The sequence below is a fragment of the Lacerta agilis genome, chromosome 5 (assembly GCF_009819535.1).
Source record: "Lacerta agilis isolate rLacAgi1 chromosome 5, rLacAgi1.pri, whole genome shotgun sequence".
NCBI lineage: Eukaryota > Metazoa > Chordata > Lepidosauria > Squamata > Lacertidae > Lacerta > Lacerta agilis.
Window position 1 is genome coordinate 10,805,657 of NC_046316.1, and position 15,828 is coordinate 10,821,484.

A 15,828-nucleotide genomic window follows, 5' to 3' on the forward strand; every position below is an offset into this window, starting at 1 on the left:
CACGGACACATATTTTTTGAGTGCCACCCCTCTTTTGCTTCTCTCCTCCCTCTCCCAGATCAGAACCCCCCTCTCCAAAAGACAGAAAGAGAGGATGTACATAGGCACACACTTCAGTTTTAAAAAGAAGCTGAACAACAGCTTCCTTGTCAAGGAGAGGCGGGGGAGGTAATTCCCCTGGGGAAGAGTGTGAGTGGTCTCAGAGGTTTTCCAGGCAGTAGGCAAAGGCCTCAAGAGTACCATCACACCCACAATCAATATATTGGCACGCCTTTGAACCTGCGTTCACTCCAGTTCATGCCACCATTTAAAAAGGATCAAGCTCTGTTGGCCCAGAGATGGAAAGAAGATAAAGTCCCTACCAGAGAAGAATGGCAGATTAAGTTGATGGATTATGCCAAAGTGGCAAAAATGACCGGAAGAATCAGAAATCAGGAAGACCAAAATTTTAATAAGGAATGGGGGAAATTTATAATTTACCTTAAAAACCATTGTAAACACTTAAAATTGTTAGTAGGGTTGGAATAACATTTGTAGTTTAATGGTGAATTTTGGATGTAATGGAGATGTAAAAGATTTGGATTATAATAAAAAGATGCAGGAGGAAATGATTAACAATAGGGCCCACAAAGTGGAGGAGGGAAGTCCAGGAGATTCTTTGGTACCTTGTTTTTATGTTGTATGTGGGATTGTAAAATTTTAATCTGAAAAACCAAATAAATAAATGTTTAAAAAAATTAAAAAGAATCAAGCTCTGGGGTTGGGTAGGACCCCTGGGGAGAAACCCTGGATAACTGCTGCAGTCTAAGTAGACAATACTGGGCCAGCTCGTATAAGGACTCTTACATTAGATAAATAATAAAGACTTATAGCGTTAGGAAGAACAGAGCAACAACGCTGGCAGCTCCGACGAGTTACATACTGTTGGTACTGTGAAAGGGATAGCTGATATGGCCTCTGACCCGAGGCTAGCATAGGTCCAAATATGCCTTTTTGCACACAACTGGAGCCTGCACGACACGCACACGAGCCTCTCTGACTTGAACCCTGATCTGCTCCGGCAGCCTGGAGTTGCTGAACTGCCGAGGCCACCGGTTTCAGGTCACATTAGGGAGTCGTTTTAGTAGCAGATGTAAAGATTCTCCCCTTTGAGTGGGTATCACACAAGGTCAGTCAGCAAATCCTGCTCTAAAAATAGATGCCAGTTTCAAAGTTGGCAAAGATTTCCTTTGCCGTCCCTGTCACACTCCGAAGATCCACGCTACCTACAGCTCCTGGATAAAGTCACAGGTAAGACAAGATGAGAGAATGCTGGACTCCCTTTTCGCCCTTTCCCTTAAAAAATACTGGGAGAGGACAGTCAGGCAAGGGGGAAAACTGAGCGTTTAAGCTGTCTTTTCAAAGGAACTGGTGGCTTCTTAAAATCATTTCAGGGCAGAGGCACGAGTAACATTAGAGATTCATTCATTTGGGAATACAGTGAAGTCATTCAGCATTCCAAAATATTATACAATGAGCTGCACTTCTTTCTTTCCTATTGGACAAACCTTTTTTATTGTTTATGCTAAACTGAGATCTGTTTTGGAGAATTTTAAAATCTACTCTGGGGATCTTTTAGATGCTCTCCCCTCCTTTCTCCCCTGCTCATCAGCTCTTTATTTTCTTTCAATTCCCCTTCACTTACACCGAATTCTGTTGCCCTGCTTCTACTATAGATGGCTTATGTCTGTCATTCAGGAAATTTTAATGCCTTATGTCAGCTAACCCAGCTGAACTGGCTTCACGTTAACCACTTGCACTGGCAGTGAAGACCAAGTGCGAAAACAATTTTTAAAAAAGAAATTGCTGGCTTGGAGAATATATAAGTGAGTAGAGAAGAGATGCGGACAGAGGGTAAAGGAATAGTGACATAAAAGAGATTATACTCAAACTCGTTTTAAACTACAACTGCACGAGACACACACAGAAAAATCTCTTCAGAATTTCCCCTCCCCCTAAAAAAACAACCAAAAACAATATATGAGAGATTCCAATGATAAGGATTCAATTAACTTTTTTTGTTTTGTTTTAAGAAAGAGGGGATTCTTTTCTTGCCATTAAATCAACCCAAAATCAATTTGGCAGGATCCTTAGCAGTGTGTTTTCAGACATCGATCTTCCATTAATTTTTAGTTGTTGTCGTTTTAGTGGGACATCTGAAGTAAAGTCATCCCTGCGCCATGAAAATTACATTGTTTGCAAATATTACATCTTTGGTCAGATAAGCATATTGAAATCCAGGGCCTTCCTTCTCTCCTAATAAGTGACAGGTACATAGTGAGCCACAAGGCTCCTTTGGGTGGTTGCTAGGATCTGCAAAATATCATGTAACCAGAGTAGCACTTTAAGGTCTCCACAGCAGGAGTGCCATTTTGAGAGGGCAGCAGGGTTGTTGCACCTGCTCCTATTTCTCCTGCCATGCCTATGGTTCCGCTTGAATACAGAAACTGGGTAACTGATCTGTGTTGACAAAATGTTGCTATAGTTATTATGAGCTAGAAACAAAAAGTAAATAAAACAAATACTCCAAAAATGCAGTGCTTCAGCATCATCCATTTAAAACTCAAATATATACAAGAGGACCTTAACTGAGAATCTTGCTCTCTCACCCCACCCCATTCATCATGCCTTGTAAGTGTCCCAGAAAAAAATGGGACAGGACATCCATTTTTCTCATGCAAGAGCACGGTGGCCATTGGGGGGGGTACTGTGATCTCATGTGATTTCGCGCCGAAATCTCACCCCCCCAAAATGCACTTTTTTGGGGGGGGGGAGATGCAATTATGCAACCCTGTGCAGCGCTCCAAAATGCGCAAGGACGCCCGCCCCCCAAAGCATGTCTTTTGGACTCCATCATCTCACACAGATCACAGATGCACATCCCCGTTTGGGGACTCAAGAGGTTGGAGGGTATGCATTCAAACACACAGTCTCTCTCCATATCCTATTGATATCTGATCCGCTGTGCTACACATGGGCAGCCTGATCCACAGAATTCTTTTGGCACAGATGGATCCTATGGCGGTGCTCCGTCCTGCCTCAACAGAAGGTTCAGCAGCTAACATGCATTCTGATCTGTATTTGGGGCACGGAAGCAGACACAACACACCCCTGTGTTGGCTCCTCCCGTCTACCTTGCCCTAGTAGTGTAGGACTAGTGCAAAGAGCTAGACTTTTATGAGTCAATGCTGCTGAAGAAAAAGAGGTGTGAAGTTAGCTTTACAGGTACTTGGGGATCACACTCTAACCAACAGAGCCATCCAAGCTGATTATCTTGTGGAGCAAGTTCAGTGTAAAGCATCCCTCCTGGTGCTTTACACCAGCCTCCCCAAGCCTGGTGACTTCCAGATGTTGTTGGACTAGACCCCACCTTCTTCCTAACCATGGACCATGCTAGCTGGAGACTGACGGTAGCTGGAAACCTAACAACTCCTGGAAGATACCATGCTGGAGAAGGCTGCTTTTACAAAATCCTTCCTGCCAATGCATTTTGTAACAACAGCCATCTTTCCACCTGGAGGGTTGGCATAAGAGAGCAGGTGGCATAAGATTTGGTCTGAACCCGACTAAACATGGCCATTGTGCTTAGCACGGGGCATCGCTCTGGCACCCTCAGAAGCCTGCTGTGACAATTTTGCAAGGTGCTTTAGGGACAAAATCACTCGATGCCACAGCTAGAGCAAGTCCAATGGTGGTGTTTAGAGCACGGTTTGCTCCATCTATACTGGATCAGTTTAGATTATTGCAACCTGGGGATGCGGAGGGCAATCTGTTTGAAGAAGTATAGCTGGCCACCTGGCTCCTTGACCCTTGTCCATCTTGGCTTCTTAGAGCTAGCCATAGGGGGCTGATTGGGTAGGTCTAGTTACAGGTAGGTAGCCATGTTGGTCTGCCATAGTCAAAACAAAATAAAAAATAAAAAATTCCTTCCAGTACCACCTTAGAGACCAACTAAGGTATGTCCAGGGAGTGATTAAAGCTTCATTGGAGAAGGGGGAGATACCATCTGCCTTGGTGGAGGTGGCTAAACAACTACCAAGAGTCAAATATCCCCTGGGGGGGGGCAAAGTGGTGGTGATTCAACTTTGGGCATGCTTGGAAGAAGCTGATGACTTGGATCCATTCCAGTCTGGCTTCACACCTGGTCATGGCACTGAAAATGCACTGGTCACCTTGGTTGATTGCTTTGACCAGGAGAGAGATGGAGCAGTATGGCACCGTTTGTTCTACTCACTGTTTTAGCTGCTTTTGATATTGGTAACTACAATATACTTCTACAGCGGCCCAGGGAAGTGGTGGTTGGGGGCACTGTGCTTCAGTGGTGGATGTGGGTGGTGCTGTGGTCTAAGCCTCTGAGCCTCTTGGGCTTGCCGATCAGATTGGTGGTTCGAATCCCTGCAATGGGGTGAGCTCCCATTGCTCTGTCCCAGCTCCTGCCAACCTAGCAGTTCAAAAGCATACCTGTGCAAGTAGATAAATAGGTACCGCTGAGGTAGGAAGGTAAATGGCATTTCTGTCTGCTCTGGTTTCCATCACGGTGTTCCATTGCACCAGAAACGGTTTAGTCATGCTGGCCACATAACCCAGAAAGCTGTCTGTGGACAAATGCCAGCTCCCTTGGCCTGAAAGTGAGAGGAACGCTGCAACCCCATAGTCGCCTTTGACTGGACTTAAGTGTCCAGGGGTTTACTTTGCTTCAGTGGTTCTGTTCTTACCTCCTGGGATGTTTCCAGAATGTGGTCGTGGGAGCCTGCTGTTCAGTGCCATGGGAGTTGCCCTGTGGTGCCCCACAGAGTTCCATCTTGTCCCCTGTGCTATTTAACATCTAAATGAAGCCTCTGGGCATTGTTATCAGGAGATTTGGAAGTGTCATCAATTTGCAGATAACACCTAGCTCTATCTCTCTATCTCCACCTGAATCAGGAGAGGCTGTTGAGATGTTAGACCATTGCTTGGAGGTGATGGGCTGGACATGGGCCATTAAGCTGAATCCTGAAAGACCACCTTCATCCCTACAGACCCTCTCAGGTGCTGAAATCAGCAGAGCGGGCCTTCTTGTTTATTCCACTACCCTCAGAAGATCGTGGGGTGGTGGCCTGGGAAAGGGCATTTTCTGTGGCACCCCCTAAGTTGTGGCTCTCCATCCCCACAGGGGTGCACGTGGCATCTTCATTACACAGCTTTCGGGGAATGCTGAAGACACACCTGTTTTCCCAGGCCCTTGACCCTTGAGATGTACATTTTTAGGACCCACCTTATTTCTGTGATTGTAAGTTGTTTTAAACTCTTTTTCATACTGTGTTTTAATTGTTCTAACCCACCCTGGTATCTTAGGGTGAAGGGTGGGTAATTAATACAACAGCAACTCCCTAGCAAACTTTGGCAAACAGATCGGGATGAATGTCCAATAAACAGGCTGCCTGGAAGCAATGTATTTATAAATAAGTTTATAGGAAGCATGCTGACTTCTAAAAACAGACAGCAAATCCCCAGAAAATAGCACCCTCCCCAACGCCATCCCCACCCCCATTTCAACTATCTCTAGAAATAAACCTTCAGCTCTCACTCTATCTAAAACTGCTGGGTTTTGTATCCTGATGGGTCTCTCTCTAATAACTTGAGAAATTCTGGGCCATGAGACCATTGCTGGTCAATAGCTTGTATTGGGGCTCATTCACACTTCAATATTCCCATGCATTTTCTGCAAACCAGCCAATGGGTAACCAAGTATCATAGAATTTGGTTACCAAGGTATGAAAAACCTACCCCAGGAGACCACCAGCCAACCCATGTATTTATTTTACTTTAATTTGTCCATTAAATTTGTTTAAAACATCATCCTTTATCACACCTCTGACAGTTATTTTTGTGAACTCCCCAAAAGCAATGGCTTAGGTGCTGGGCTCTCCCAAACATCTTCTACAGTGAAGATGGAGACAGATTTTTTTGTGTGTGTATTCAATTTTAGCATCTTCCTTTGGTATTTCTTTCATACCTTATTCTTCAAAAAGTCCCACTCTCTTATTTGCCGGTTTCCTGTCTTTTTACTGTATTTAAATATATGCTTTTCCAGAGTCGACTTGAACACTATGCTAAATATAGCATCTGCGACTCAGCTCTCTTTTGACTAGATCCAGATTTGATTCCAGATCTGAAAAATTTCCTCTTCTGAAATTAGCTGAGAGTGTATGAAATTTTTTGAACAATTTCCCATCCACATACCGTACCTTTTAAATCTGGGAGCATTCAAGTCATTGCTCCCAAGTGATTTGAGGTCTCTTCCGAGATCCTGGGTATTGCTCACACAAATGTGTCTCTTGACCATAAACTAAATTTGCATTTACGCAATCAACTTGATGAGAGTGGAAGTCATTCTCATAAGATCTCCTTTTTAAACATCTGTAAATCACTATCAGAACTTGGGTTAGGGGAGTATTACCATTTTCCTGTTTCGGCCTGATACTTCTACACATAATGATTCTACAGCTAAACCTGTCTCTTGTACAAGTTCTGATTTATGGCCCTCTGTGCCTTCCTTGACATATATATCAATGCAACTCCCAACCCAATACAACTTAACTCTGCCCTTTTCATGGATTTTAAATCTAGAGATAAGCATCTTTTTGTTCTGCTAGTGTTCTCTGATAAGCCGGGAGAAGCCTTATTTTTTTCTGTAAGCAAATGTCAGACACCCTTCTTCCCCCAACTTGGCTCAATCTTCTAGCATTAGCATAGAAACACATACATTGTGTTATCCTTCTTGAAATGTTTTCATGGTGCGTCATTTTCCCAGTGACACTGCAGCCTATTTTATTGTCTGCCATTAGTTTCCATGTGCTCACTGTCAACTTCTATCCTCTCTTCATTGATTTATTGCCTGTCTGTAAATATACCATTTTCCTGCCAAGGCACTCAAAGCAATTAGGGCCCTAATGGCAGCTCAGAATGTTTTAGATCATCTTCCCCCAGCGGATGAGTCATCTTGAACGGGATGCCATTCGGCTTCCGTTAGGCTTTTCTCTGGAAGTCAGCTGAAAAGCTGCTCCATAATTGTAATATGATTATAATTATCATATTATCATCGCACCAGAAATCTGGTTCCATTACAGGAGTCAAGGGCACAACGCTACCAGGAAGTTGCCCTATTCAATCCCCACCAAAATTAATGGAAGCTCAACAAGACAGCGAGGGGAGAGACGATGGACAAGCAAAGAGGCTTTCTTTCTTACAAAGCCCCTTAAACCCAGCCACTGCTTCGGAGTTTTGAAACCTCAACGCAATGCTCAGAGCCCCTGCCTGCCTGTGAGGAAACCCTATTTATTCAGTTCTACCTATTGGCAGACACAGCCAAAATTCCATGTTTGTAGATGGGCATTATTGTGAGGGGAGGAGGTTCGCCATACAAGTCCAGCCACCAAGAGCTTGTCTGACATTGTTTGGGTCCATAAAGAAAGGTAAGCGGGTGTGTTAGCTTTACCTCAGCAGCAGCCTTGCTGTAGGTCATATTATTGTGTTTGCTGTGGAAATGACCAGTTTAACTGCCTCACGATGAGCATTCTAAGCCATAAGCCACCCTACCGGTTAGGCTCTCTTTCTCTTGGAGGAAGCCATATTTCACATATGGAGATAGTCTGACTAACTTCTGGCCCAGGAGGTTACTTCAGAAAGGGGGAACCAGAAAGGTACAATCCTAGACAGCTATTGGAATGAGCACTTTCTCCTCTCCCCCCCCCCCCAAATTAAAATGTCACCCTAGACAGGGGCGAGTGCAAATAATGGGGCTGGGATCGGATTTCTTTTTAATCACTTGAAGCACTTTGTGAAGTTTGGCAAATACAACCCCTAATTGCTCCACGGTATGTGTGGTGCTGTTGTTGCTTTTTTAAAAAAGGTTTTGAATAGAGCCAGGTACCTCAAGCCTTCAGAAACACAAAAAGGATTTGGATGTTAGGTCCTCAATATTTGACTAACCTTTCTCGCAATACCACTGCTTCGGCTTTTTCATTCCAGAGACGAGAGGTTGAGTTGACCAATATTTTAAATTTTTCATTCTAAGCTCCTCCAGAGTCAAAGCAGAAACATATGTTCTGCCTGAGGGCAGAGTGAAGCTGAGATGCCTCTCATCCATAATCTCCAGTTTAAATTACACCCCCCTCCGTGCTGCAAAAAAAAAAGTGCCACCCAGAGAGGTGCTTTTCATCCGTCAAAAATGGTCATATAAATAGCCTTATCCCTCCCTTTAAAAAAAGCAGTCCTAATAGGCCTATTGTAAGGTGCGACAATGAGAATATCATCTCTAGGGAGGAGAATTTTGTTCACTTGGATCTTTTAACAGCAACCTCACCTTCTGCTTGGTGTTGCAGGTTTTTGGATTTTGTTTCCACCGTCATCCATCAAGCTCTTCAATGGCCCTGAAATCCGGGAAGATCAGTGCTTACGCAGCCGTCAAAGTAGACCCCAATGGGGACTACTGCACCCCTGGAGCATTCGACCTGGAGAGGCTCTTCTGGAAAGGCAGCCCAAAGTACACCCATGTCAATGAAGTCTGGCCCAACCTCTACATAGGAGATGAGTAAGTTATGCCAAGACACATGGCCTCCAGTAGTCACGGAGATCATTATGCCTGTGATGACTGGATCACAGTGGAAATGTGGCTCTGACATCACCCTCTGTGGGCTATGCTAAGCGCAGGTTAATTCTGTGTCCAGGGCGGCTGTCTACCAGCTCCATCTGGTACGCAGGCTGAGACCCTACCTGCCCGCAGACTGTCTTGTCAGAGTGGTGCATGCTCTGGTTATCTCCCGCTTGGACTACTGCAATGCGCTCTACGTGGGGCTACCTTTGAAGGTGACCCGGAAACTGCAATTAATCCAGAATGCGGCAGCTAGACTGGTGACTGGGAGTGGCCGCCGGGACCACATAACACCGGTCCTGAGAGATCTGCATTGGCTCCCAGTACGTTTCCGAGCACAATTCAAAGTGTTGGTGTTGACCTTTAAAGCCCTAAACGGCCTCGGTCCTGTATACCTGAAGGAGCGTCTCCACCCCCATCGTTCAGCCCGGACACTGAGATCCAGCGCCGAGGGCCTTCTAGCGGTTCCCTCACTGCGAGAAGCAAAACTACAGGGAACCAGGCAGAGGGCCTTCTCGGTAATGGCGCCCGCCCTGTGGAACGCCCTCCCGTCAGAAGTCAAGGGAATAAACAACTACCTGACATTCAGAAAACACCTAAAGGCAGCCCTGTTTAGGGAAGTTTTTAATTTGTGACTCTGTATTGTATTTTGATATTTGTTGGAGGCCGCCCAGAGTGGCTGGGGAGACCCGGCCAGATGGGCGGGGTATAAATAATAAATTATTATTATTATTATTATTATTATTATTATTATTATTATTATTATTATTATTATTATTATGCTGTGCACACGCAAGTGCAGATTCTGTGTAGGGTAATTGAAATGTATTTATGGGGCAGGAGGTAAAAAGGGGGGGGGGGTTTAGAGGTTTGGACTTAAAACGACCCATCAGAGAATTTGTCCCTTCTTCACAATTCTAACCACTCCCTGCCTGTTTTCTGTCAGCATTTGCTTGAAATTTGTACACATACTGATCCCCCTGCAGAGCTGTGTATGGAGAAAAAGCAGCTTGGCGAGAGATTATTTTTGAGTGAGAGAGCATTGGTGGGAAAGACACTCCTGATGCTGCGTCTGTGCTCCAAATCAAAGCCTCCCCAAAGCTGCTTTACATTAAAAAGAGAAGAATAAACCCACCAAAAACTTGCATGCATTTCGGTGCAACATCTAATTTGCCCTTCATTCCTTTTGTAATAGAATGCTGTTGTAGACACTGCCCAGAAGGAATGAAACTTTTACAAGCGCTTTCAGACATGTAATAAACAAAGCTTCGAGTTTCATGGGATGCTACCCCTACCAAAGTCTCTTACTGGGGAGCTGCAAGAATGTAATGCCAGGAATTGGGACACTTTTGTGAAAAAGCAGAGATTTAAAAATAGGTGGTGCAGGGCTCCTCCTTTTCGGAACCAATACTCACATTGAACTTGTACGGGAATGCTTAAAAACTGCTTTATATTTTCAACCTAAGTTTTAAAAGTGGGTGTCCTATCATGAAAAACTTATTTTTAAAAATGTATTTTTAAAAGAACACATGGATTTCACTACACGGCAGCTTAATTAAAGGCCAGAGCCAGGTGACTAACAGAAAGCATCAATTCAGACACAATATAGCAAACTTCTTTTTTGGGGGGTGGGGTAGGATGGAGATATTTCTATTAGGAACCCCTAACAACAAGGAAGCCCAAAGATGGGGTTACCAGCAGGTTATTGTGGCTGTTACCTAATCTAATGGTTTTCAGGGGAAAGTATTTTTGCAGCTACAGTTGATACAATAAGAGACTCCTCTCCCTGCACTGCCTCTAAACAGCAAGATGATGCAAACAGAAAATCTGGATGGCCTGCTACTGTAGACCCTCCAAGTGTCCCTATTTTCCAGGGACAGTCCTGGATTTACAGAAGCCATCCCAGTTTCTGATTTGATGCCAGCATGTCCCACCTTTCCTTAATTTTAAGTTCCTGCAGGATCTGGGTGCTAGCAGGCAATCACCTTCCTGTGCCCTTAATATGTTTTAGTTAAATAAATGTTTGCCCATCTGCCTAACTCACTGTGATACTTTGTCAGCTGAGGCTATGGCACTTTGCCTGATGGGGCTCTGTCTAACTCATGGGTAGGCAATCTAAGGCCCGGGGGCCGGATCCGGCCTAATCGCCTTCTAAATCCGGACTGCGGAGGTCCGGGAATCAGCGAGTTTTTACATGAGTGGAATGTGTCCTATTTAAAATCATCTCTGGGTTATTTGTGAGGCCTGCCTAGTGTTTTTACATGAGTAGAATGTGTCCTTTTATTTAGAATGCATCTCTGGGTTATTTGTGGGGCATAGGAATTCGTTCATTTTTTATTTTTATTTTTTCAAAATCTAGTTTGGCCCCCCCCCACAAGGTCTGAGGGACAGTGGACCGGCCCCCTGCTGAAAAAGTTTGCTGACCCCTGCTCTAACTTGTGGAGCAAGTGCCCTTGCTAGCTAGTGCAGGCGTCCCTGAACAGGCAATTTCACGGTCCAGCCACTTGACGGGAACAGTCTCCACTGAAAAGCGTAAGCCATCCCATCCAATACCAAAAGGATGTACACAAGTTACATTCAATGTGTGTGTCATCCGGGTACCTGCATAAGCCACAGCTGAGCTGTGAAAACCATCTTAACACAAACAGTTGTAGAAATATATTGTGCTTGTGTTCAGCGTGCCACTGAGGTGGGGAGAGACGAAAGTGATGAATCATAAAATCCAGAGAGCTCTGGTGTTGCTCCAGCAACAGCCACCCTTCGGCTCAGCCTTAGAAAGGAGCAGCACAGAATCAAGAGCTGTAGAGTTGGAAGGGACCACGAGGGTCATCTAGTGCAACCCCCTGCAATACTGGAATCTTTTGCCCAACGTGGGTCTCAAAGCCATGAAGGCCCGTCTCCACCCCCATCATTCAGTCTGGACACTGAGGTCCAGCTCCAAGGGCCTTCTGGCGGTTCCCTCACTGCAAGAAGTGAGGTTACAGGGAACCAGACAGAGGGCCTTCTCAGTAGTGGCACCCACTCTGTGGAACGCCTTCCCAACAGATGTCAAGGAAATGAACAACTATCTGACTTTTAGAAGACATCTGAAGGCAGCCCTGTTTAGGGAAGCTTTTAATGTTTGATATTTTATCACTTTTTATTTTTATTAATAATATTCTGTTGGGCAGGGTATAGTTAGTAAATAAATAAATAAATAAATAAATAAACACAACAACTTGAGATTAAGTCTCGTGCCATGCCAACTGAGCTATGCCAGCAGCCCTCTGCAAGTAGCCAAAGTGCCCTTGCCTAACAGCCTTTTATTGCTTTGACACAGGAAAACAGCCCTTGACCGCTACAGCCTCGAGAAAGCCGGCTTCACCCACATCCTCAACGCAGCCCATGGCCGGTGGAACGTAGATACAGGACCAGAATACTACAGGGACATGGACATCGAGTACCACGGGGTGGAGGCAGATGATCTGCCCACCTTCAATCTTAGCCAGTTCTTTTACTCTGCTGCTGAATTCATTGATAGAGCACTCCGGAATGAAACAAGTAAGGAAAATGGGCTTCTGTCCTGGCATTATCTGCAACGGCCTAACTGGCATGGTGTGTGAGCCTGCCACACCTAAGACCATGACCAGGCATGGGTGTTTTCTCTAACCCTGTGATCCTGTGTGCGTATGGGTGGGAGGAGGTAATCTCTTGCAGCTACTACGGATGTTGCGTCCCCAACTGCCCCCATTCAACATCACTCCTTCCCATGTGTGGCTATGCTGCTTTTTTTTTTTTTTAAGGACACAAACTAGAACAAGCAATCAAAGAAACTCTGAGTATATGAAGAAGGCAGAGCATAAACAGTCTGCTCCCAAACACTGCGAGTTCCTTCTGAAGCAGGCAACAAATCTCCCGCTTTGAGCACCTCTTGTTTTAAATGCTAAGCATTGGAGTCACCTGCCTTAATGCAGGACCTGAAAATAGCATAAGCTCATGGCAAGCGCTCCAATCCTGCCAGAATGCTTTGCCCACTCCCTTTCATGGGCAGTGGTGGAAGCGACTGTGGTCAAGGGATAGAACTGTTTCACCTATTGGAGCTCCTCACCACATGTAGACATGGCGAACTGGATACACGCATTTGTCACATATTAGTGTGCCCCTTTAAGAGATTCTAGTTCTCCCAAAAATGAATGGAGTCTGGGACAGCGTCTCCATAAGCCTAGATCCACTTTGAAACCTTGCAAGAGCCAGTTGCTCACTAGGTGCTGTCCGTGGTGCTGCAACAGCCAACCTGCCTTTCTCCAAGGGCTCCTCCACAAGACCAGAATAAGACAAGAGTACTTTGAAATCCATGTACCTGAGCTGCTCATCTAGGACAGTCCTTGACTCCAGGTGGGCTTTTCAAAATCAATCACCCCCACCACACATTCATGATCTTTTTTTTGGGGGGGGGGGGAAATCCTCCTTTAGTTGCAGTGCTTATGAGCCTAGCAGAGTGCTTAAAGGGTTAAGTCTGACCACATCCTCTCAAGTCAAACTGCAAAAGAAAGAGAACAGTGCCATAGCAGAATAATTCATGTCAAATCATAAGCCGATCTAAATACAAAAAATAACTCAGCTATTTCTGACCCCATCCAAATCGTTCATCCTTCCCTTCCACCCACCTCCAATTTCCCAAACCCCCTCTCCTTGTTAAACCAGGGGCTGTTAACCCCCACGTCCCAGACCAAGCAAAGGCCTGATCTGGCTTTTTTCTCTCCCCCTCCTCCAAGAACCCAATTTTTGGAAGTGCCAGTAAAAAAGGGGGGGATATTAAGTAGGTGTGCCGCTGAGTTGGGTGACCCAAACAGCCTGATGAGGATGCTAACTGCCCTTCCTCAGTCACCATTTGATAAGTGGAGAAGGGGGTGATAACTTTATCCTCTGCCGATTTGCATGGATCACATGGGGGCCCTTGTGCATGTGTGCTGTGCCTGCACACAAGAGTGTGGGGGTATCCACACCCATCACTCACATATGACCCTGTGTAAGTATAAAAGTAAAGGTAAAGGACCCCTGGATGGTTAAGTCCAGTCAAAGGTGACTATGAGGTTGCAGTGCTCATCTTGCTTTCAGGCCGAGGGAGTCGGCGTTTGTCCACAAGATTTCCAGGTCATGTGGCCAGCATGACTAAACCTCTTCTGTCACAACGCAACACCAGAGCGCATGGAAATGGTGTTTACCTTCCCGCCGCAGCTGTACCCATTTATCTACTTGCACTGGCATGCTTTTAAACTGCTAGGTTGGCAGGAGCTGGGACAGAGCAACTGGAGCTCAATCTGTTGCGCAGATTCGAACCGCCAACCTTCTGATCAGCAAGCCCATGACGCTCAGTGGTTTAGACCACAGCGCCACCCGCTCCCCTGGATTTGCCCAACACCAATGGCAAATGGGGAAGTGCCAGTGGCAAAGAATCTGAATGATTTCTCTCTTTTTCTTCACTTCCACAGGCAAGATTTTGGTCCACTGTGCCATGGGTCGGAGCCGCTCAGCTGCCTTGGTCTTGGCGTATCTGATGATTTACAAGAACATGACCGTGGTTGATGCCATTGATCAAGTGCTCAAGCACCGGTGCATTCTCCCCAACCGTGGCTTCCTGAAACAGCTCAGAGAACTGGACATAAAGCTGGCCCTGGAGAGGAGCAAAGCCACAAACGGGATTGAGTGTAACCAAGGGGCCAGCACAGAGACGGAAATCTAACATTCCCTATTTTCTAGAAAAGAATTAGTTTTTAAAAGAAATGGGAAACTTGAAAACAATTAGGCCAAGGGAATCATTTGTTACCAAGTAAAGCTGGAGGAGTGGGGGCAGGGAAGAGACTCAGTAGCACTTCAAATGCCTTAAGAGTATTTTCAGCTTGAAAATGCACTAACATGGTAGGAGGTCTTCAAAGAAACTTGAATAGGGAACTTGAAATACACAGAGAAAGCTTCCTTCATGCTGTTTTTCAGAGCTTTCTTTTACAGAGGAGGGGGCTTGGGAAGAAACCTGATAACCCAGTCACCCAAAGAGTCAATCGACAGTGCATAAGAAAGGACCAAACAGGATTTACAAAGAGTCACTGCTGGAAACTGTCTGTCACTTGTTTTAACTTTGTGGGTTAGGAGGCCTGCGATTGCTCTAGCGTATGGTCAGAAAAGGGCATCTCTGTATTTCAGTACACACACAAATATTGATAGCATTGGTAGATGGACCTGGCTGGGTCATCTGTCTCCTGGATGGACTTCTTTCAAATCTCACCCTCAAAAACAGTGTAAGAGACTATTTTGTTATTTGCACAGACTCCAATGAGCACGTAAAATGGTCAGCGACCACCTTTTCCATTGTGGGAAAAGGCAGTGACTCTTAAAAGCCTATTGGCAAATCCCTTTCTCTCTGCATTAGCATGAGCAGCTTAGCATACATCTTATCATCAAACTAGGAACATAGTGGGCTGTGTTGCCTGCCATCATCTGTATGGAAAGACAATGGGAATGAAATGTTCAGAGACTATGCCTATCCTGGTCAGGGTCCTATTAAGGCTATGTTGCAGGGGCCAATAAGGCCATTAGCAGAGGGACCGAAATCAATGGATAAAGCCCAGCACAAATTTGACAGCAGCTGTCCACACAAATCTTCACCCTAACTGGTCCTCCACCCCACAGGAGGGTGCATACTCTAATTTCAAGTACTAGGAGCACAATGTTGTCGTCTCCACAATGCCCTCTTTGGAGGACAAGTTTAGAGCCCATTGCAAAAGTTGTACATCCATTGTGTTTCCTTCCCAGTACCAGTTTTGATAGCTGCATAGTTGAAGAAACAAAGGCAGCCTAAATATGTGTGTTGGACTCACATCCACAACTGTTGGGGTGACTTCAACCCTGCACGTGGCTGCTGGTAACACTAACAGAACCTTTTATCTTCCAGTCCTGAAACACACATTCCATAATGGAACACAATATATGCCCAAGCATAGTTTACAATTCCAACCACTTCTCTTGGCTTCAGCCTTCAACGAAGCTACAACGTATCTGGATTGGGGCACCTAATGTAGTGTCCTCCAGATGATGGTGGGTGTTAATCAATCAGCCCCAGTGAACATGACCACTGGTCAGGGATGATGGGAGTTGTAGTCAAACAATATCCAGAGAATACC

At 45.3% G+C, this 15,828-nt stretch overlaps 1 protein-coding gene across 3 annotated transcripts; it reads left to right on the forward strand.

Moving 5' to 3' along the window:
* Positions 1–1,141: 1,141 nt before the first annotated feature.
* Positions 1,142–14,631, forward strand: DUPD1 (dual specificity phosphatase and pro isomerase domain containing 1). Of its 3 annotated transcripts, XM_033148515.1 has the most exons (5): positions 1,216–1,290; positions 5,192–5,308; positions 8,403–8,611; positions 11,991–12,211; positions 14,143–14,631. In XM_033148515.1, the coding sequence occupies exons 2-5, from the start codon at positions 5,273–5,275 to the stop codon at positions 14,391–14,393; spliced, it is 717 nt and encodes a 238-aa protein (XP_033004406.1). In that variant the 5' UTR covers positions 1,216–1,290; positions 5,192–5,272; the 3' UTR covers positions 14,394–14,631. The 3 variants fall into 3 exon arrangements, with proteins under 3 accessions (XP_033004408.1, XP_033004406.1, XP_033004407.1); XM_033148517.1 differs by lacking the exon at positions 5,192–5,308 and having other exon boundaries at positions 1,142–1,290; XM_033148516.1 differs by lacking the exons at positions 1,216–1,290; positions 5,192–5,308 and adding an exon at positions 7,388–7,493.
* The last annotated feature ends 1,197 nt before the right edge of the window (positions 14,632–15,828 follow it).

Coding starts and splice junctions, on each gene's coding strand:
- DUPD1 (XM_033148515.1), top strand. CDS start 5,273: ATGTACATTTTTAGGACCCACCTTATTTCTGTGATT. Junction 5,309..8,402: donor CCCACCTTATTTCTGTGATT/GTAAGTTGTTTT, acceptor TTGGTGTTGCAG/GTTTTTGGATTTTGTTTCCA. Junction 8,612..11,990: donor AACCTCTACATAGGAGATGA/GTAAGTTATGCC, acceptor GCTTTGACACAG/GAAAACAGCCCTTGACCGCT.